At 43.8% G+C, this 23427-nt stretch overlaps 1 protein-coding gene across 2 annotated transcripts in view; it reads right to left on the minus strand.

Annotated features, from left to right (window-relative positions):
• Positions 1-307: 307 nt before the first annotated feature.
• Positions 308-23427, minus strand: part of Afg3l2 (AFG3 like matrix AAA peptidase subunit 2) — a 76130-nt gene continuing 53010 nt past the window's right edge. For both annotated transcript variants that reach the window (XM_084590009.1, XM_084590008.1), the window contains exons 11-17: positions 20489-20618; positions 20307-20404; positions 20105-20215; positions 14947-15143; positions 13845-13964; positions 12998-13192; positions 308-862 (exon numbers count right to left, since the gene is read on the minus strand). In XM_084590009.1, the coding sequence (XP_084446135.1) occupies positions 617-862; positions 12998-13192; positions 13845-13964; positions 14947-15143; positions 20105-20215; positions 20307-20404; positions 20489-20618 (1097 nt within the window). In that variant the 3' untranslated portion in view covers positions 308-616. The remainder of the gene's footprint in view (positions 863-12997; positions 13193-13844; positions 13965-14946; positions 15144-20104; positions 20216-20306; positions 20405-20488; positions 20619-23427) is intronic.

A 23427-nucleotide genomic window follows, 5' to 3' on the forward strand; every position in this document is an offset into this window, starting at 1 on the left:
TTTCTTGCAGCTTCTAGAATCGCCGTAAACACCTTGTCCGAGTTGCCGTCCCTTCGCTGACTAAATAGTGCCGTCCCTACCTAAGCTTGGCAAAATTTTGTTACAAATTTCACCTATACAGGACTATTTATTCTATAACTGTTTACCCGTTCGCTATAAGAAGGTTCAACAAAGTCTACACCAAGCAGTGATGCACTTTCCCCATAACGAGAAATATGTTAAAAAAAAATATGGTAAACAAAACTTGTTTACAAAATCTTTCTCTGCTGGAGATGTTAAAATGAGGCTATTGGACAAAATGCATGAGAAATTAAAGGAAAAACAATTTATTATCGCTTAGACCAACAGACCACACTAACACACAGGCAATGTAATGATGCACTGCTGCTATGCTATCCATTCACAAATACTCAGCACTCTAGCATCTGTTTTGTCCCTTTGTCGATGATGCACTCTAGACATAAAATTAGCTGAAATTCTGTACATTCTAATAAAGTGAAAATCCATGACCCCAAAATGGGTGACACTGAACATATTTTTAAAGCTTGCTTGCCTAGGCATAAAAAAATGAAGTGAAAAAAAAAAAAGCGCAACATTAAAAATGAAAATGACAAAGTCAAGAACTAACAGGCTGCTGCTTCTTCTCTTTATCTGGGGAGGATGGCTTGTTCGACTTCGAATCTTCTTCAGGGCCCTTGTTCCATGACTCAAGGCCCTTGGGTAGTGTGGTGTCTTCTTCAAAAGAGCCAGTGCCTTCAACAAATTCTTCATACGTCGACTTTTCAGGAAATGGCCTCTTGCCTAGCAGCTCAATCATGTCATCCCTGCTCAAGATTTCCTTCTCAAGGAGTCTCTTTGCAATCTGTAATACCGTAGCAAGCATGTCAGCCACGGCATTCAACCTGACAGGCAAGGACAGCCTTTAGTACCAATGGCACTCCTTTATATACAAAAAAAAAAAGGCAGGAAAGGAGGATACAGAAGTCAGTCTAGTCATTCTACAGGAACCAGAGAGGCTACAAAATAAAAAAAAAAAAAAACAAAGTAGACAGATAGCACATGTAAGGCTAAGCAGACCACATTTGCCTTAACACTTCTGTATCAGGAGGCCTCTTGACAGACCTGCTCATTTGCAAACATTCTTGAGCTTTTAGCGACCACCATCAATTCCTCCGATTAGATGCCACTGTGTTAGAAGCGAAGCAAAAAATTCTTTAGAGAATTCACGTCTGCATAGGAATCTGGCAAGAAACCAATAATAATAGCTTTTACAGTCCTTCTTGCGAACTGTATTATTCAGTTAGGCAGTGAGGTCAAAACTAATTCATAAATGCAACACAATGAAACCAGTTCTGTACAGTACTACAACAAAACAGCCACAAGAAAATAAAACCGAAAGTGAATAAAAGCATCCTCAGGCTCCCCAATAATTTTGCTTTAGTTTAAAACCTGCATCAGGAATCAGGGGAATTTGGTTATTCAAGTAGGGCCCGCAGTACTAGAAAACTTCAGTGCCAGAGGAAACACCAGCTCCTAGAGCATCAGTTAAACAAACACTATACACATATAAATAAGGACCCATCCCCCTCTATTAGGCACCTAACCAACATGGTTTTATTGCTTAAGAGCAAGCACCTGCTCTTTCCAAAAATTTTCGAAATCATAAAATGATCCAGCTGGCTCATTCTTCTGGAAGGAATGACTACCTGACCCATACAAAGGCTGGCTCATTCTATCGGAAGACATCACCACTTGACCAATACAAACACCTAAAATACCTAACACTTGTTGCTGTTTTTCACAACAAGGACATATAGAACACAGCCTTGTTGCCAAACTGCTAGCAGAACAAGAAAAAGTAGTAGTCTAAGTGATGCAGACAAGCAACACATGCCTATTATGGCAAAGAGAATACAAATAAAATGCAGAATACTACACCAGTCTCCAAAATTTATTTATAAAGTGCTTTGGCTTTTCAGTCTGCTTCTTTAAGCAACCCAGCCAGAAGTGAGCCCATTCTCTTCTAAACATTCCAGAGAAAGTGCTACTAATAATGTCAGTCACTACAGGGCCAAGGTAAAGAAATGAACACACTGATTTTTACACCCTTTTCTAGAGTCACTGTTACTCCATGGCACACAAAGACGTTAAGTCCACCCTCTTGAGAACTGTGACCGTCAGATCAGAATACTAATGAAAATGACATCCTCCTCCCGCTCATTAACAGACAAAAAAACTTCTTTCTGTAAGCCAAGTCATGCCTGTAAGAGTATCTCTTTTGAACTGAAATGACAAATGTGCTTTTATTGCAACATAAACAAAAGGCTACATTTACTGAATTAACTGTAACCTTTCCCTAAATTTGAACAGTTTAATCTAATAAGTTGAAATACCAGTCAGCTTGATATTCGCTCCTTTGTCAAAAATACCCATTCCCAAGAGGTTTGCTCTTGACCCTCTGAAATAAAAATAGTGATGCTGCTGGGATGGTGTCACACTGTCCTAATGCCTACAATATATCCCTCACATGCACCCACATTTGCTTCCTATGCAGTGGAACTGTGTGCTGGTAACACACTGTTTCACTGAACTGTGCTCTTCACCACAATACTTCACTGCGCAGATTGTGCACTGAAGCCTCCTCAAAACGTGATGGGGCACCACTGCTATTTCGTCGCACTGAAAAAAAGGCTAACGGAGGTCTTCACAATTATTTAACAATTCTCCATTGTTCCCGACAGTGTGCGCAAAGCAAAGCGCTTGACTAAGGGAAAAACTGTCGTTCTCACTAGGGTTTCATCTTGGCTGAAGAAAACCATCTTGAAGGCGCTCATCAAATGAATTGCTTTGATGCAAACAGTTTTCGGCAGTTTTTCTTTGCTATCTGATCATTCGAACTTTCGGTTAATTCTAACATTTTTCCTGCTCCCTTGAAGGCTGATTAAAGAAAGTTTACTGTAACTATAAAAATTGGAAGCACTTCGTTTAAAGCAGACAGGTGCCCAACCTCAAATGTACACAGAGCATCAGAGATGGATTGACGACAATGTTAAGCGAGCAACTCGGAAGTGTCACCATAAAAAAAAACTGGCCGGGGTATAACTGTTTAAATCGATTAAGACGTGCGAAGGCACTGTTTGGCATCATTTTGCTTGATGGTTTAGCATTGAGAGACCGCCACAGTGATGTCAGTGGACGTGAAAGTCCCTAGATGGTGGAAATTATTCTCCAGCCCTCCACTATGGCACCTCTTTCACTCTCACCTTCTTCCCTTCACATACAGCACGGCTCAGGTGTCCAGCAATAAGTGTGAAAGGTACTGTCTTTCCTTTCCTATACATCAATTTGTATATTATGCAGAATTTACACAGTACCGGTTAAAGAACCCCGGGTGGTTGCAATTTCCGGAGTACCTTAACTCTGCTTAAACTGATTAAGACGTATGCAGGCACTGTTTGGCATCGTTTTGCTTGGCGGTTTAGCATTGAGAGACCAGCACAGTGATGTCAATAAAAGTCCCTAGGTGCTGGAAATTATTCCCCAGCCCTCCACTGCAGTACCTCTTTTACTCCCACCTTCTTCCCTTCCCAAACAGCATGGCTTAGGTGTCCAGCAAGAAATGTGAAAGGTACTGCAACTTTACTTTCCTATACATCAACTTGCATATTACTCAGAATTTACGCAGTGCCTGTTAAAGAACCCCAAGTGGTCGAAATTTCCAGAGCACCTTCACTACGACTTCTCTCATAGCCTGAGTCACTTTGAAAAATCTCAGTACCTGCCTTACTCTTTGGTGGACACCTAAACGAAGCGGACATACAAACATTAGACAATTTTGTTGAGCTCTGAATCTCCTGATCATTGCTTTCGCACTAATAGCACGACTGGTGCTCGTGTGCAACCAAAATGTAAAGATGCCATACGAATGGCAGGGAAGGTATGACAGGATGCTTTTTAATTTCGTCCCCTCATCATGTTCGCTATTTTCTTTACTTGTGCATAGCAGACTGTGTTGTCACTGTCCTCTTGTGTTTAACGCTTTCGCTGTCGAGCGTTTCTAGCCGTGACACACCGCCAGTGTCGGCTTGGTTTCAGGGAACGAGCATATCAGGAAACGAACATAGCAATTTATTTTTTATTATGATTGCTATACAAATAATATAGTCAACAGAATATGCCCATTTCAGTGTTTTGCAGGTGTTGTTAATTAACATCATTTTTATCAGCCTGATTATAAATTAGATAAATGAGAATAATATAAAAAAAAACTGCTCGATACTACTTGAGAGACCGAATCCGAGTTTAGCTCGTATTTATAATTAAAAGAGCCATCGCTCTAGTCTGCAGTTGAAGGTCCCGCACAGTCAGCCACCCAAAAGTAACCGCGTGCACGGAGGGTGCACTTTCGGTGACCCGCACAATGGAAATAAATGGCATGTTGTGATATCAAGATGACAGAGGGAGATAGAAAGAGGCTAAAACAACCTTCTTTGCTGCTACTAGCCACAAGCAAGGGCGCGGCAAGAGAGAGCGAACACAGCGATCGAGTCATGTGTCGACCTATTGCAGAGACAACGGCGCGAGCCCCTGAACATGACGCATCGTAGCAGACATGCCAACACAATAAAAATAAAAACCTGCAAACTTGCAGCAGATGGCAGAACAACCCTTGAACTCGTAACCGCACGCGCGGGCCGCAAAACGTGCGTGCCGCGAAATGTGCGGGCTGCGAAACGCGCGCACCGCTTGATCGCTTAGCGTGATAGACTAGCGCGCGCAGAGCGAGTGCACCCCCAGCAAAGAAGGTGGCGGGGGTGGGCGCGGTCGCTCCATACTCTTTAGTATATACGTACCAACACAATGTGGGGCGAAAATACGAACTTGTAGAAAGATTTGACAGATGGCGCAGCCTGTTCAAGCGCAAAGGTTTGAATGCACGATAGAGAATGTACAGGCACGTCGGCGACACTGTGGAGGGGAAGTGCGAAAACATACCGGTACGTTCGTGACAGAGAAAGGGTTAAAGTAAATGTCTGCAAACGTTTTATACTATGTAGCGAGCATGTACAGAGCGTTTTCTTTTTTTTATACTGTGCCATGTGGAGGTTAGACTCCGTGAGTACACTAGAGGACATGTGCTGGCTCATCAGGCAGTGTGCATGCAAGCAAAACTTGGTGGAATTGTGGAAAATATATATTTCGACACACAGTTCTCATACAAAGTAACTAATAATTGCACATTTAATAAGAATTAAAAATAAGTTCAAGCAGTTCTCATACAAAGTAACTAATGATTGCACATTAATTAAGAATTAAAAATAAGTTCAAGCAGAAAACTTGGCAACAATTTTTTTTCGATTCGTTAATAATTTGAGGTTCAGTTAATTCGGACATTTTCTCTGGCCCTGTGTTATGTGAATTAACGAAGTTTTATTGTACGCTGCATGACCAAGGAGCACACCTGATGGGTTGTACACCTTTGAAGACGTTTGCACACACAAATTTTATGTGCATCATTCTGGTTAAACTGGCACAATTGTTGCGCTACTAGTAGTGGTACAGTCATCGACCAACTTTTCGGACTCGGCGAGATTCGGGAAATGGTCCAACTAATTGAACAGTCAGCAAAATTTGTGAACTTGAAAAATATCACTTTACTACGAAAAATCACCTTTAGTAGTCAGGAACTTAGCCACTCTCCATGTTTTGCTTATATATCCACAGTAGGGAGTTAAAGCATAGCACGATCTGCTACTGTGATCTGCTGCTGCGTGCATGCGTGCAAACTTGCGTGATCCAATACAGTTGAACCTCGTTATAACAAAGCAGTATGGGGCGCGAAAATTTGTTCGTTATATCCAATATTCGTTATAAAAAAGTGCACCCAAATTCCTGTAAATAAGATTGCTATTGAAACTAAACAAAATGCAGACTAATATGGACAACACAAAGGTGCAAAAATGCATAATTTTTAAATTAAAAACTTGGTATAAACATGAAATCTCGCTTTCGTTCAGTGTTGGAGAACAAAAATGAATACTAAGAAGGGATGTTGCCTCCGCGCACAATTTGCGCGACGGAGCAAACAAACTCATTGAGTGTAGCGCGCACGGGTCGGTCACAGTGGCAAAGGCGCGGCAGGGGGCTCGCCATGATGAGGCAATGGTGATGACATGCCAGTCATATGCCTGTCAGCCATTGCATGACTGGACTCGAGCAGCAGTGGAGGTGGCGGCGACGCTCAAGTCCGGCCATGGCCGTTCATGACCTCTGAGATTACCATGTGCGGAGGTGTGAACTCGGAGATTTACTAGTTTTTGTCGCCGCCACCAGATGATGAGGCACACGAAAGTGCAGGTGATTTAAACATACTTTTGTGACGCTGCTTGAGTTCGGCCATGGCCGTTCATGACCTTAGAGATCACTGTGCATGGGGGCCATAAGCCGTTAGCAGTAATTTTTGTTGCCGCCACTAAATGATGCGGCACATAAACGCGCGGGCTATTTAAACATACTTCTGCGGCGGGCGGTTCGATTGTAAAAAATTGCGTTTCTTGATGTTTTTTTCCTGCTCCTTAAAGCAATTTTTTGCCGTTTTAATGCAAAAAAAAACCCACTTCCTTATAACCGATCTAGCATCAAATTTTGAAATATTTGTTTCATCATACAGAAAAAACTCCCACAGAAATAAACCATAGACCAACCAAACTTTAGTTTTAGTTTGTTTTATCCAATAATTCACTATATCTGTGCTCGTTATAGCGAGGTTCAACTGTACTGCGGGCATGGCTGACAGTGAGTGCGCACTGATTATTGATGCCGACATCGCAGGTGTGCGTGCCGCCGGGAAGCACGCAATGTGCTCAAGGCGGACACCGTATACGTAGTGATGCCTTGGAAAAAGGGATTTGCTATGCTATAACTACTATAACCCTCCAGTTAGAGTCATGCCACTTCACGACGTACTGTAATGTAGCTGTAGGTCATACTCATGCCACGAATGAATGTATGCGCCGCACGACGCAATAACATTCAATTTCCATGCTTAACTATGGTAGCGAAGATGGCGAGATGGAACTCATAGGAAAATAGCGAGCGGAACCGCCCCCTCCCCCAACTTTTCCTCAAATGCGGCAGACGGTCCTGTATACGAAGGATACCCAAAAGAAACCGACCTAATTTTTCGGTGGACAGCGCTTTTGTTGTACCGTGCTTTGCTGCTAGGAGCACATAGAGTGAACATTCCAGAGTCAGTCAGCCGAGTGCCGTCGCTGAAGGTCAGATGTACTAGCTTTGGCAGAGCTTATAGTGACAACTGTTTTCTGTGAGTGTCGTTTTTGCAATGGCTGATTTTCGTGAACAGCGTGCGGCGGTGAAATTCTGCTTTCTACTCGAAAAAAATTGGCAGTGGCTTAGTTTGGTTAAGCCTGGTAATTGCGAAAGCAATAGCTATGGCTACGCAGAGGTTCAGCTGGTGGTGTAGCTGGTTATGCTTATGGTTATGCAGTGATTCACTCTGGCCACGGCATATGGTTCAACTATTGTTTATTGCGGGGTGCTACCTGGTTATTCTATGTATAACTAGTAGCGAGGCAAGGGGTGCCGTGGCTGCAACGATATACTTGGTTGTGGGTGAGGTTAAGGCAGAATGTACAACTGCCGCTCCGGCACCGGCTGAAACGGCATTCTTTACACCAGCGGAAATGAAAGCATCCCTGGAGACTGCGTTGGTTCCACCTGCCTCTGGGCCACCTCCTATAGTATCCAACGTTGCACCCCCGGCGGTAGCTGCGGTAGGAGCAGGAGTTAGGCCGTGGTTGGTAGCTACCGCCTCGCGAGTTGACGGCGCGAGTTGGGGGCCCTGTTTTTGCGGCAGATGGGATGACGTCACTCCGGCTGTAGCGCTCCCTCACGGAGGGAGCGGGAGTTAGGCCGCGGTTGGTAGCTACTGCCTCGCAAGTTGACGGCGCGTGTTGGGGCCCGTTTTTGTAGCAGATGGGATGACGTCACTCCAGCTGTAGCTGTAGGAGGGAACGGGAGTTAGGCCGCAGTTGGTAGCTACCGCCTCGCGAGTTGACGGCATGAGTTGAGGCCCCTGTTTTTGTGCAGCTGTGCTTGGCGGCGGGCTAAAGGTCACGCTAAAGATCAATGGTAGCTACCGCCTCGCTACGCGAAGGGCTGAAAAGTGAAAGCAGTATTACTTTCACAATAAAAATGGAACAGTACCTCTTGAAATGTTAAAAATGGTGTACAAGGATGATGCTATGGGGAAAACTCAGGTGTTTGAGTGGTTTTCTTGTTTCAAAACTGGTGAAATATCAATTGATGACCAACCTCGTTCTGGTCGTCCTTCCATGACCCGAACATTAGAAAATGTTGAAAAAAGTTTATGCAGTCATCAACGAAAATCGCCGAAGAACAACTGAAGAAATTGTGGAGCTGTTGGGAGTGCCTTGGAGTTCAGTGCAGCGAATTTTTACAGAACATTTGGGAATGAAAAGGGTGACTGCCAAATTCTTGCAACGACTGCTGACTGCTGAACAAAAACAAGGTCGCGTGGAAGCATGCTGTTCTTTGAAAGAAGAGTCCTGAAATGATCTAAAATTTTTTCGAAAACCATCCCAGGTGAAGAAACTTGGTGCTATGCTTAAGATCCTTAATCAAAGCAACAATCAAGCCAGTAAAAGACTTCAAGTTCGCCTCGTCCCAATAAAGCTCTTCAGGTGAAATCAAACCTCAAAGCAATGCTGATTTGTTTTCTCGACTTGAGAGGAATCTTCCATTCAGAGTTGTTCCGCAGGGTCAGGCACTTAACCAGGATTTCTACTTGGAAGTTTTGGAAAGATTGTGCAACAGTGTCCGGCAGAATCGGCCTGATTTGTGGCAGTCGGGTGACTGGTTTCTCCATCATGACAATGCCCCTGCCCACACAGCCTTGTCTGTGTGACAATATTTGACCAAAAATGGTATTACCCATTCCTAACCCCCCATAATCCCCGCACCTTGCCCCGTGTGACTTTTTTTTGTTTTCTCGAATAAAAAAACACATGAAAGGGAATCATTTTGTTGATGTTGCGGAGGCAAAGAAAAAAGCGACGGAGGTGCTGTCAAGCATCACAAAAGGTGAATTTAAACAATGTTTTGAAAAGTGGAATGAAAGATTAGACAAGTGCATTAGTGCAAGTGGAGAGTACTTTGAAGGAGATTGAGGGTTTGGGCTTAAAATGTGAATAAATAAGTTAAAAAAAAAATCGGTTCGGTTTCTTTTGGGTACACCCTCGTATTTTCAGTCTTATTGCACGCTCTCTGTAGGCGACCACAACACCACAACAGTAATGACGAGCATTCCCGTACTGCTAATGCCTCAAATGGCAACGATGAACAAAGAGCTAAGTTAGTCCATCTGAATGTCTTTGCTTTGCCTAGCTTTCATGGCCGCGGGAATACGGTTGTTTACGACAACGACGAACCCCTCGCATCTATGTCATACCGACAAAACAGTCCAGTCGTTCAGTCGTGTCCGACTCTTTGTGACCCTATGGACCATATCACACCACGCTTTCCGGTCTCTCACTATCTTCCTAACATCACATGACTTCATCTGCAGTGCCTCGAGGATGCCATCTAACCATTGCGTTCGCTGCCTACCCCTTCTCCGGCGACCCTCAACCTTTCCCAACATCAAATCTTTCTCCAGCGACTCCTCTCTTCTCATCAGATGACCAAAGTAGCTGAGTTTCAACTTTAGAATTTGACCCTCCAATGAACAGTCAGGGTTTATGGTCGACAATATCGACTGATTTGATCTTCTGGTAGTCCAAGGAACTCTCAAGAGTCTTCGCCAGCACCACAATTCAAACGCGTCAATTCTTTGGCGGTCAGCCTTTTTCACAGTCCAACTCTCGCATCCATACATCACAACTGGAAAGACCATAGCACGAGTTATACGGATCTTGGTTGGCAGACTAATGTCTCTGCTCTTTACTAGGCGGTCAAGGCTAACCATTGCTCTCTTTCCCAGAAGCAGGCGTCTCCAAATTTCATGGCAGCAGTCTCCTTCCGAGGTAATCTTGGAGCCCAAGAAGAGAAAATCTGTCACAGTTTCCACTTCTTGTCCCTTGATGCTCCAGGACTTGATAGGGCAAGACGCCATGATCTTTGTCTTTTTAATGTTCAGTTTAAGCCCAAACTTCTCACTCTCTTCTTGTACGCGCATCAGAAGTCTCTTGAGTTCCACTTCACTTTCTGCCATTAAAGTGGTATCATCCGCATATCTAAGGTTGTTGATACGTTTTCCAGCAATCTTCACTCCAGCTGAAGACTCGTCCAGACCGGCCTTCCTCATGATGCACTCTGCGTATAGGTTAAATAGGCAGGGCGACAGTATGCAGCCTTGCCTCACTCCTTTCTCAATCGGAAACCAACCAGTAAGACCATGCCCAGTTCTAACTGTGGCCTCTTGCCTTTCATACAGGTTCCTGAGGAGACAGATGAGGTGAATTGGAACTCCCATCTCTTGGAGAGCTTGCCACAATCTGCTGTGATCTACGCAGTCAAACGCTTTCGCATAATCAATAAAGCAGAAGTAGATGGGTTTCTGGAACTCTCTTGCTTTTTCCATGATCCAGCGAAGGTTGGCAATTTGGTCTCTAGTTCCTCTGCCCTTGCGAAACCCAGCTTGCACGTCCGGAAGCTCCCGATCCACATACTGCTGCAGCCTACCTTGGAGGATTTTCAACATCACCTTGCTAGCATGCGAAACAAGCGCGATCGTGCGGTAGTTGGAACAATCTTTGGCACTGCCTTTCTTTGGAATGGGGATGTAAACTGACCTCCTCCAATACTGTGGCCACTGCAGGGTTGTCCAAATCTTCTGACATAATGTATGCAGCATGTTAACAGCGTCATGGTTGAGGTTTTGAAGCAACTCTGCTGGAATGCCATCAATTCCGCTAGCTTTGTTCTTAGCAAGGCTGGCTAAGGCCCATTCAACTTCACTCTTCAGGATGCCCGGCTCGAGATCAGTAATCACAACCGTCTTATGTTGGGTTTGCACATTCGGGTCCTTCTTGTACAGTTCTTCTGTGTATTCCTGCCACCTCTTCTTTATCTCTGAGGCTTCAGTGAGGTCCTTGCCTCATTTGTCCTTTATCATGCCCAGCTTACCTTTGGCCAAAAACTATATCCACACTATTACTGGCACCAAATCTGGTTAAAAAAAATCAAACATTTGGACACCATAAACTTTGAAATATCACTAATAAAAATTTACATGTTCCTATGGGGCACGCGAAGCTTCCTGTATGAGGTCTGAAATATTGCGTAAGCCTGAATTATTGGAGTCCGAAAAATTGGTCGGCTACTGTTTACCTGAAGATGCACCTACACAATGCCTATATCAGAGGAAAGTGAAAAACTATGACTTTTTGACTGAAAATAAGACCACCGGGAAAGCGAATGTTCTGGTAAGTGCTTGACACCTTGCCAGAGTACTTCCCCTGAAGAATTGCTCTCACTGCAGGGTGAAAATCTCCGCACCCCTCCAATTAGCCTAGTGCTGTGCCAGCTGTAGTCACCTTATCCCTGCAAAGCTCCCTCCTCTCACCTGCCCATCTGACTTTCTACCCCCCCCCTTCTAAGCTTACTCTCTATTGAAAACCATTCCATTACCTTTAATGGCCATCGTTTATCATGCCTTTGCATTACATGCCCTGCCCACGCCCACATGTTTCCCGATTTTGACCAGGATATCAATACCTCGTGTTTGTTCTCTGACGCAGTCTAATCCTTTCCAGTCACTCAAAGTTACACCTATCGGTTTTTCTTGTTAAGGTTTGGTTGGTTTGGTTTGTAAGGTTTAATGTCCCAAAGCGACTCAAGCCACGAGAGACACCTTTCCTTTATAAAGCTGGCTGCATTGCCTTCAATTTAAGTTCACCACTTTTCATTAGCGTCCATGGTTCTGCATAATGGTGAAGTATCAGCAAGATACAGCTGTTACCGTATTTACTCGAATGCAACGAGTTTTTTTTTTTCAAGATTTTTGGATCTTAAAATCCGCTCTCGAGTTATAATCGAATACTGCGATTTGATTGGCCTAAAGCAGCAACGGGGTGCAGCCAAATTGAATATGTCGCCACTAAGTTTCGGTTTCCGCAGTTTTACGATGGTATGTTGGCAATGTGGGTACCAGAGAAGCCAAATTGCCAAATCCCAATCCATCCAGTCAAAACACTGCCCTTTTTGCTCATAGACTCACAGTCAAGTTGTCACATTTATCCCACGCTTGCCACATCTTTTGCAGTAGGTTAGTGCAGTTACTTATACTGTTATCAAGTTTCGCACGATGGCACTGCATCGTGCAATCACGTCACCTTTATCCCATGCTTGCCGCATCTTTCGCAGTGGGTTAGTTAGTACGATTACTTCCGTTATCATGTTTTGAATGATGGTAGAAAAGCAAAGCTATTCTGATAGAAGAAATCAGAAATTCTGCGGCAGCTCGACGTTTACTATACGTGAGTGGCGGATGCCGCGGGAGGTGATATTTAAATGTGAGCCTAACCGCAAAGGCTCCCAAGGATGACATCATTTGAGAGAACGAGAGTGAAAAGGAAGACTCTGTTTCCGAGAACTTGGCCTCTGACGACGACGACGAACGAGCGGTTTTGATGAGACTGCAGGGCCCACAATGTCTATTAAAAGTACTTTTTCAGGTGCTCATCTCGCATCAGATTCGTGGTTTTAATTTTTACATTAGGCAATATGCAAAGTCGCCCCTCGTGTTACATTCGAGCAAATACGGTATTAGAAGAAAACATTTGCATCTATGAAAGGGTAGCACCACCTTTTCTTGTCACTGTGTGCCACACTGAAAATGGTGCCAAGCAGCAGTTCTCGGTGTCTGTCAATTCGGCACCTGCTTGGATCCTTATTAAGACAACCAGCTGCCCTGCAAGCTGCCTGAGCTGCTTAGTTCCCTAGGTGAAACACCCACCTTTTCAACATCTGCTTTGTGCTCCTGTAGCAGTGCCATGGTGCGATCATACGCTCTCTGCACCATTTTACGCACTTCAGAGTCAATTATCTGTGCTGTTTCCTCACTGTATGGCTTGTCCAACACCATGTCACCAGGTTGAGGCATGTCAAAACTCAAGTTGCCCACTTTTTCATTCATTCCAAACTGCACCACCTGCAAAAAGTTAGCATAATGACCAAACAAAACTGTAAAAGCAGTCAAGACATAAAATGCCATGGTGTGAAAAAGTGCAACAAAGGAAAGCTGTATTGCAAAAGCAAAAACTCGTACTGCACAATGTAGTGCTGGGTAATAAAACACTAAAAAAAGCCTTAGTGAGCTATGTAATAAGAGTACGAACAACAATACTGCACTATAAAGCTTTTCATAAGTAGATTACCACAGTTATGTGCGTAAATGGATAACCTAGACATATGTATTGCCGCGTGCCTCTCTGAACCGAGGAAAAAAGAGGTTGAAGCTGAGTGTAGTGTGTGGAACTGATCCGTTCAGTGTTTGTTGCCTTCTACTCGTTACATTTTCTGGTGGAGGTGCTGGGTATCAATCCCAGTACCTCCACCTCAACAAATAAACAAATGCAGCTATCCTAGCAAGTGTTAAGCATTGGTTCTCCCAACTGCCATGGCAAAAGCAAGGAACACTGCCACGAAATTTATCTACGTTCTAAATCCTTCTAACTTCACTAAAAGGACAACCTTATATGTGTGCTATTTCTGACGTTGACAATATATACAGCTTCTTTTCTTCGATGTTATAGTGAAGCAATGAACACGAACAGATGGCTACACTAGGTACTGACACCTACTTGGGCATATGCACTTTGGGTAACTTTCTTCAGGTCATCTTGAGCACCTGTTGTGATCTTGCCAAAAAATATCTGCTCAGAGACTCTGCCTCCCAATGTCATGCACATCCTATCCAGAAGCTGTAAATGCAAGGGGGAAAAAAAAAGAGGAAAGAAAAAATATGTTTATTATTAGACTCCATCAAATGTAGTCAGACACTGCTTTTTAAGTTCACAAATGCAACGCAGCTAACTGCATGACACTGACTGCCCCAGCCAGCCCCAATGGCCTTTGATTGAAACTTCTCTCTTAACAATAAACACAATAGATAAGCTGTTCACAGTCCAGCATGCCACTCGGCTGACTCATCTCCACATTTCGGCTTAGAGCAACCAGATACTACTTCGTAAACTTGGTCAAGTCACTTGAGAAGCATAGAACATCACTTTCACCATTTGCCTATGCGCAAGATGCCAAACAGTACCATCAGGACTACTACTGATTGCATGGTACTGCTTTTAATAGCTGGTTACTTAGTCATCCCCTCCCCTTGCGCCCCCCCCCCCCTTGCCTCCCCCCAGCTTGCTCCCATATCCCTGCCCATAAGATGTTTAGAACATATATTTAACTACAACAACATGGTAAAACCACTCTAGCTCTAGAGGAACAAACAAATGTACCAGCATTCCATAGTCACAAAGCAGCGACTTCTTTGCAAGCAGTACCGGTCATCAGTCACAACCTCCCATTAAACTGCTTAGATATCAGATCTCTACAGGCTGCTTGAAAGATTAGCCGTTTTTGTTTCTAATAAAATAGGTTAATTACAATAGCAGCAAATGCTTCTTAGTAAAGGACCAAACCTGCAATAAGGGATTAAAGCGAATGGCCTTATAAAATTACTGAAATTTAATGTTCAAACTGCTTACTACTCGACAAAGAAAATGGATGTTTTCATAATATTTTTCTTTCTTTTTCTATTTAATTCTGCTGCAGTATATCCTTACACAAAGCACATTTTCAACTGCACAGAAATCAGGGGGGAAACAAATTTCTATTTTCTTATGTGGTGCTGTCAACACAGTATTTTTTAAGCTTGAACTTGAGTCTACAACGCATCACCTGCTCTGTCGTGTACAGGTACTGCTCCTTGGGCAGGTACTGTGCATAGCCCAAGCCCTTTCCACGAGGGATGATGGACACCTTGAGAAGAGGGTCAGCATGTTCCAAGAACCAACCAGCAACAGCATGACCTGCCTCGTGGTAGGCCACTGTCTTCTTTTCTTCTGGCTGCAGCACATTGGTTTTCTTCTCCATTCCTTAACACATGGAATTAGAAAGGAAACTGGCTTTACTACTTGTGAACTCTGAAAACTATTGGCATAAACACTTCTAAAAGCATTAGTGAAACCTCATTAATTCAAACTTCAATAATTCCAAATTTTGGATAATTCCAGTTGTATGACTTGTTCCGGCCAAGCTCCACATAAGACTATGTATACAAAGAAACCCATTAATTCAGACGCCAGTCAGTTCCACAACAGAAAAGTCAAACTGTTGCCAGACAAGGGCATAGCCAGAAAAACACATCTGTGATAGGGTGGCCAAGGCACTCATGGTGCTGTGTGCGCTCTTTGATTCAAATGGTATGGGTCTCAGACTGGTAAATTCAAACAGGCTCCCGAAGGTAGGCCATGTCCAGGTAAACGGCACAGTAGGTAATCGTGAAGATTGCCCTTCCCAAGCTTGAACTGCATACTGCCGAGTCGACCGTGTAACTCTGAGCAATGACAAGTGTGACAAAGAACAGATGACTTCATCTCCTAAAATATGACAACCACATAGTTTAGGTTTTGCTTCTCTCAACTTCATGCTGGCATGCAGCATCAGCGACTATCGGCCGCTCATCACCTAGCCAACAGAGTCCAGCAGCACACTGTTATGGATGCTGATTAGGACCACTGTGCCTTTTCCTCACTTCCATCCAAGCGGTTCTATTCCACCACGACAAATGTGGCTGCTCATGAAGTGCCGTTAGCGCAATGTGTGGTAAAGCCTTCTCACACACGACGCAGCTACTTGTAAGACGACACAGCTACTACAGCATTACACCGTGAAGGATGCAGCTGACGGAAATGTGAAAATTAGTGATCGACACAACATTCTCATTCCAAAAGCCAGCAACTATTGCCCAGACTTTCATCAAATAAATATATCATGATGCATGGGCCTCTTGTCAGAGTTTGTCAGAGTCAGTTTTTTTATTAGAATTGGAAGCAGTTTTGCCCAATAATATGCAAGTTATCCCACAATACCGAGCCAAGGTTTGAAAAATGACAGGTATTTCGGATGCAAATGAAACCAGATGCATAATATAATGCTGGCACTGGCCTCGAGTTACTCCAGCTATTTTTATTTTGCTGTCATCTAACTGGGTAATGAAGTTCAATTACTGAACTTTTTAAATACAGACTGCAGACCCCAAGTGGCATTATTGATCTGCTATATGAGACTGCAGTACGAACCTGTTAACAGTTTGTCAACAATAAGTGTCGATTTCATGCTGTTATCACTAAAGTCAGTCAGTCCAGGGCAAGAAGTTATTTGCGTGTGGCGTTCAGCCGTATGTCCCTTCATTTCCAGGGGCTACGTAAACACCCAGGAGTCATCTTGAAAGATCACTCTGCTTGCATGCCTTACCCAACAATCCAATGCACTGTTGCCTACTTCACACATAATTATTCTCACATACTGCTACTCCGAATCATTCTGCATTCTCTGTTTACATGGTTCCTCAACAGGGTACTATAATAAACTTCCGAACACCCGTCACACTATCAAAAAGAACTTAAAAAATTAGAAGTTTAACGTGGTAAAGCAGTTAACTCGTGCGAAAGCATGGTACATTCGGTGCATTTATGCTGGCAAATTTTCAGGTGAAAAAGGTGAAAAGGCGTGTAAGCTCCATGTGATAGCGTTCCAGTCTGTGGGTCATCTTGAGGATCTTCATTTGCATACATTGCATACATACGCTTTGCTACTCGCTTAATCATTAACCACTTAATCTGTGCCCCTATTATCTCACATATATTCATACACACAGTTGTAAGCTACCCAATTATTTGAAAGACCACCTGACATAGATACCTATAAAGCCCTGCTTTAGCCAAGCTGTATGGACATGCCTGCATTGCCTAAGGGGTAGCGTGTCTTACTCAATGCTTAAGGATCCTGGAAGGTTCAATTCCCATCTCAAACGAGATGCACGATATGAAAGCCCCTGCCATGTCATGTGCTCTCATAATGTCGCACACCGCACCGGCCAATAAATACTTGACCATGTTACCTGCCATCTACCACCTGCCAGAGCCGTGCCTGTGATTTTTTGCTCACAACAAAGCCAGAGTTTCTGCAGAATGGGGCATTTCATGCTAATGCGTTACAAACATCGTCGAAGCAGTTTCAAACCCAGGAATTTTTCATGGGAATTGAGTACGAAAACTCATAACAACGGCAATGTCGTGTTACTTGAAAGATAGAGGTGAACCTTGTTTGTGTGTGTTGGTGAGTGATAGAAAGTTGATATCACATGATATGAAGGTGATATATAGACCAACACCGTGTTTACAAACAAAGGGGGCGCTCGCGGCGCCACAGCCGACTAGGGGTGAAAATTAGGTTTAGCGCCCATAGAAATGCATGAAACCGAAATATTTCTAAGCAGTTTTCTCATTTCAAGGGACTCCTATGATGTCCTTATTCGGTGCAGGGTAACCGTGAACATCCTAGAACAGATCGTGAAAGTTTGAAATCTCATTACCTAGGCGAAGTATTTTTAAAACATCGCGAAACGTACAAGGGTGCGAGTTGGGAGGGCGACCGATAGAAACACATGTAAACACAACTTACTGCAACATTTTTCTCGTTTCGCAGGGCCCCAGAATTGAGGTGGCCGGTCGTTAAACATTGACCAGCGCTTTGAAGAAGTATGCTGTGTCATTGCGGAGACGGTCTACTTTTAAAACTCCCTGAGTAATCTATGTTGTGAATTCGGACATCCCCAAAATGCTCATGTAGCGAATCACGCAGTTTTCTTTACAATCTGATATGCTGCCGCATGGGGTAAATTAGCTTGATATTACTGTCGCTCAAGTGATAAATCCTAGACAGAATTACATTTAAAAAGCAGTTGTCAAATGCCATATGACATACGGACCAAACGAGATTCGCGCATTGTAGCAGACGACAGCGCAGCTGGTGATACCCACCACGGCCGCCTCCAGCTCTGGAGCGTCTGCTAGTGACAGCGACGGTGGTGCATGGTCGTATGCAACTGTGCGCGGTCAGTTTATCGTGCTGTGAACGGTCCCGCAAATCGTTAGACTTGCAGTACCTGCAAGGGAATTTAGTGTGCTTTGCAACATGATGTCAGGGTGTGGTACAAAGCATTCACCAAAAAATGAGAAGGGTTCAACGCTGCTGAGCCGAGAAAAATGTTGCGGTAAGTTGTGTTTCCATATGTTTCTATGTGTCACCCTCCCAACTCGCACCCCCTTACATTTCGGGGTGTTTACTTTGCTTCGGCAATGAGATTTCATACTTTCACGATCTGTTCGAGGATGTTTATAGTTGCTCTGTACCGAATAAAAACATCATTGTTGTCCTGTGAAATTAGAAAACTGCTTTGAAATATTTCGATTCCATGTATTCCTAAGGGAGCTAAGCCTACTTTTCACCCCCAGTCGGTCCAGCCTGGCGACAGACGCGCCACCGCATCGCGCTTACGTCACAGATCGGAGTTGGTCTATAAAGTGACAGGATCAGTGCTCAGGTGGTGATAGATATTGATAAGAACATGAGGATATGGAGGTGATAGAAAAATTGCATGTTGTCACGGCAGCAAAACATGTCTATGGGGACATGGGCTTGTCAAAATTGGGCAATGCATTGGCCTGCCTTAACATGACCAAACCCAAATCTGGCCAGAAAATTGACCTTGACTTAATCTTGGCTGAAATGTGGTATGGAGGTATCCAAGCAATGCTTCTGACATGTCCATACTCAGATTTGGCCTGGGCAACCATCTGAAGTTTGACACTGTCAAAAAAACTGCCTCCACAAACTGCTTGCTAGTGCATTTGAACCTTGCTTGTGCAGAGCATGACCGGTCATTTTTTAATTTGTTATTTATTTATTTACACAATACTGCAGACCAAACTGGCCCAAGGGGGAGAAGAGGGAACACACATTTGTTAATACGCACTATTCCTTGGCATCAGTAACAATATTAAGTCAAAAAAGATTTACATAGTGAATTACACTAAAACAAGCAGTCAAAGTTTTCCACTGCCTCATCATTCTTATTGTATGCCAAAGCAGCTGCTATATTCCCCCCCCTCCCCCCCCCCCAAGTTTTGTGCTCCATCTTGCTCCAAGGGCTTGGAAGGCACCCAACAAGATAGCCATTGCCTTTTTTATCGCATTTATCCAACAGCATAGCTATTACATACTCCATGAACAGGCACAACATGCCCCTTTCTGTGTGCAACAAGCAACACACACAGGAGTTAAAATATGTCCTTAGCGTTTTAAGCCTCAAGTCAATGAAGAAGTGCTTTTGTGCATGCATGCTTTATATTCTGCTGGAGAAAGCGTACAGCGCAAGAAGTAAGTGTGATGCCGAGATCCGCCAGCATACGCGCAGTGGTACTTTGCCTATTCCACACCGGCAAAAAGGCTTCTCCCTCCCCCAATAAGCATGCTCCCACTAAACCGCTTCCCCACAGTCCCCTGTGACAGTATGCAGAAGCCATCTTATGCGAAACCATGTTACATATTTTATCTCCCTTGACAGTGTGACACTGAAGCCCTGCGAACGTCTTTACAAGAGGTTGCTGCAGTTCGCAGTTTCTGCACATTTATCTTAACCGAAGGACCCTCAAAATAATTCACAAAAAGCAGATTTTCTTCACTGTATGCCATACGGTAAACTAACCAGAGGTTTCACATTGCTTGTCTTATCTGAGAACTCACCTTTCCTAGTTCATCTCAACAGGAGTCTATGTACTTCCAGAGAAACACTTCACAAATCTAAGCAGTACTGCAGTCATGAGCGCAAGAAAATGCATGAGAATGTAATGTCATGTACTGCCAATTATATAGGAAAGAGCATGCTTGATAACAAAGCATTTTTCATGGGTGAACTACAGAAACCTGAAGTATATCCAGAACCCAAAAATTTGTTTTGTGGAAGACATACAGTCATCTCAGTATACCTTACCAGCAACAACTCGTTCAATCGCCTGCTCAAAATGTTTCATGGTGATGTTGTCATTGAGATCACGAGCCGCTATGAGGGCAGCTTCATTGCAGACATTGGCAATATCAGCTCCTGCATCAGCAAAGACATAAAAATGGCCAATCAATACTCTAAGGTGCATTTCCAAAAGCACGAAGTAAACCATTATAATCGCAAACTATACCTGTGAAGCCAGGAGTTAGAGCTGCCATTTTCCGGGCGAGATCCAGCTTGTCCAAGAGTGTTTTCAGTGGTTTTAAGTGCACTTTAAATATGGAGGCACTAAAAGGGATAAGGTTAATCAGTACTCAGTTAATAATGCGCAAAGCAAAATTACAATATTCTTGAAGCAATTCTATCCCTTACCGCCCTTTGATGTCTGGTGCAGGGACAAAGATTTGACGGTCAAAGCGACCAGGCCTCAACAGAGCCTGGTCTAGAATGTCCACTCTGTTTGTTGCAGCCAAAACAACAACATTCGTAGTTGTGTTGAAGCCTATTCCAGAAATGAAAACAAACATGTAAACTCAACAACCTCATCGTCGAGTGGCTGCAAACAGTTACATTGCCTTTGTTGTATGCTTAGGAATACAATAGTGCAAGAGACGGCAGGAACCAATTTTCCCAGTTGCCTGAATGAATTCTTTACAAAATTTTGTATCGAACAGCATCAGCTCACTGTACACTTTACAGGATCTTGAGCAAATTGCACCCCAGAACTTGGAATTGCAGAACTTGCACCCCAGTTCCCTGTACAATCAATGCAACAAAACTGCACTGCTACAGCTAAAGTACATGCGAAAACATTGTCATTAACAGACACCATCAAGCAGAAATAAACAACATATGAATAAATTCCACACTAACCTAATCAACAAAGGCTGCAGTGCTTCAGAAGGCTATACAGTGAAATATTGTTGATATGAGCCTGCTTAACACGTTTTTTCGTATAATTCATTTTTTTCGTTCCTGGCCAACTGTGCTCTATAGAGGTAATGCTCTTTTGTACGACTAATACGATTGTATTTCCACGTGAATTTAATAAGATGGTGCAATTCGCAAAAATGTGTGAAAAACTTGTGTGGTTCCGAATTTCACTTCAAAAGCACACACCTTGGTAGCATTAAAGTGCTGTGTGCTGACAGCATATAACATGTTTGTTTTTATGAGAGTTCCTGCAACGGTGATGCTCTAGGCGAAGTTGGCGGTGCGCCAAGTTTTAAACGCTCTTTGTGGCTTTGTAAAAAGTATGACGCTCAGCAATGCGACTTGTTTCTACAAGTTTCAGAAAAGCTGGCTTTCAGAATTTGATCAACGAAAAGCAAGGCACCAGTAAGTTGAACTGCCTTCTGCCAACCAGTGGTTGATGACTACTGGTGCTTTGCCCAGGTGCTCATCAGGGATGGACATTTTGGTCAAGACCGAAAGGTCTTGATGAACTTGATGAGTCACCATAAAATTTGCTTTTATTTACAGGGCTCAACGTCTGAAAGGCTATAAGAGATGCCGTAGAGGAGGACTCTTAAAATTTTAACCCCCTGGGGTTCTCTTTAAGTGCATCAACATCGCACAGTACATGGGCGCTGTAAAGGCTAGCTTCAGGCTCCCGTCCGAAAGAATGCGAAATCCACCACTGAGGTCAAGGTAGGAAGTGGCAGAAAGGTATGCTCGGCTCTCATCGCTACAGGCAACGACGCATTGTTGGGAGTCGGTCGTCCCGAATCCCAGAATGGGAAGGAGGTACAAGTTTTCAGCACATCTAAAATGGCTGCCCACTCTGGGTTGCGTTCGGAGAAAGGCGTGAGGACTGTAGCACACGAGAAGGCACTGAGCGACGCTAGAATCCGCTAATCACTAATGTGTTGGAACTGCATATCGAATGCCCCATTGAGAAGGTAGCAAAGAAAAAACCACCACGAGATGTAGCGGCTCAGGCAGGTGCTTATGGCAGACGGCCGTGACAAGCGTTAAGTGATGGCCAGACTGATCAGGGCTGAAAAAAAGTTGAGAGCGTACACCTTCAGGAGTTCTCAAGGGATGACTGACCAAGCACCACGAGACTGAGTGGGGCGGTTCTGGCACCCGGAGACACAAGCAGCAGCCATCCTTGGGAAAACGAGGCGCAGCCCTGGCCCCTTCTGGGTCACTTGTTTATCTGTGTTTTGTTTTCTGTGCAAAACAGTGCTGCTGGCAGCTGCCACCTGGTACGGGGCGAGGGTAAATCTTGGCCCAATCACGCTGCTTATGCCCAGTCATTGGAAGGCTCAGATTAGAAACCAAGGTGGGAAACCAAGGTGGGTAACCGAGGTGTAAACACAAGGTACAGAAGGTGCAGAAAGAGAATTTGTTGTTCTGGCTCAGGTCATGGTCTTAGGCTCTGTCGAAAGTGGGATTCTCTCCCAGGTAGACGATCCAGCCATTTCTCGTGTTTATGGTGACTTGTGCAACCTTGTATAAATATATCGTGCAAAAAAGTTTGTACATAAACGTCATAAGTTCAGTTCATCAAGACCTTTCTGTCTTGCCCAAGATATCCATCCCTGATGGAGGAGCACCTGGGCAAAGAACCAGTTCTCATCTCAACCCCTGGTTGGCAGAAGGCAGTTCAACTTCACTGGTGCCTTGCTTTTCGTCTCCATCAAAAAGCGGCCGCCGCAGATTTGATCCTGTGCCCTTTGATTTAACAGTCAGCACCTTAACTACTGAGCTAGCATGGCGGGGCTCCAGCACAAAGTGACGTGTCTTATCAAAGTGTTTCGGTAAAGGTAACTTCTAAGCCAGGTATGTTTCATTCGCAACCATTTGGTGCCGGTTTTGGATAATACAATTTTTGGATAAATTGTTTCAATCTTTACTATCCGTGAGAAGCGTATCAATGAGATTCCACTGAATTCTTTATTCTGTCATTCACAGCTCCAAAATCAGAAACCTCATAAAAACAGCAGCTACTGTCCCTTCCGGTCTTTGGCCAGCAAATGTAACAACTGGCAAAAGAAAAAAAAAAAATCTTCATACAACGCCAGCAAATTGAGTGAAGCATGAGCTGCATTAGATAGACATGCAATTAGCAGTGATAACTAAAATACATGTATAATAGTTGCACCACTGTGCAAGTTACACTGACATAAATTTGAGATAAAAGCCACAACTATGCATTAGCAAATACCGTAAAGTCCCAGGTATAATAAGAACCCGCATATAATACGGGATGCTATTTCGTAATAGCAAAACATTTTTCGCGTCCAATGCAAACCTGTATCCGGCATCGGATAGTCCATGCACTTTCATGTACCGGTGCTAGTTCA

Source organism: Amblyomma maculatum, chromosome 1 (assembly GCF_055883805.1).
Source record: "Amblyomma maculatum isolate TAMU_Amacu chromosome 1, ASM5588380v1, whole genome shotgun sequence".
In the NCBI taxonomy this organism is placed as follows: Eukaryota; Metazoa; Arthropoda; class Arachnida; order Ixodida; family Ixodidae; genus Amblyomma; species Amblyomma maculatum.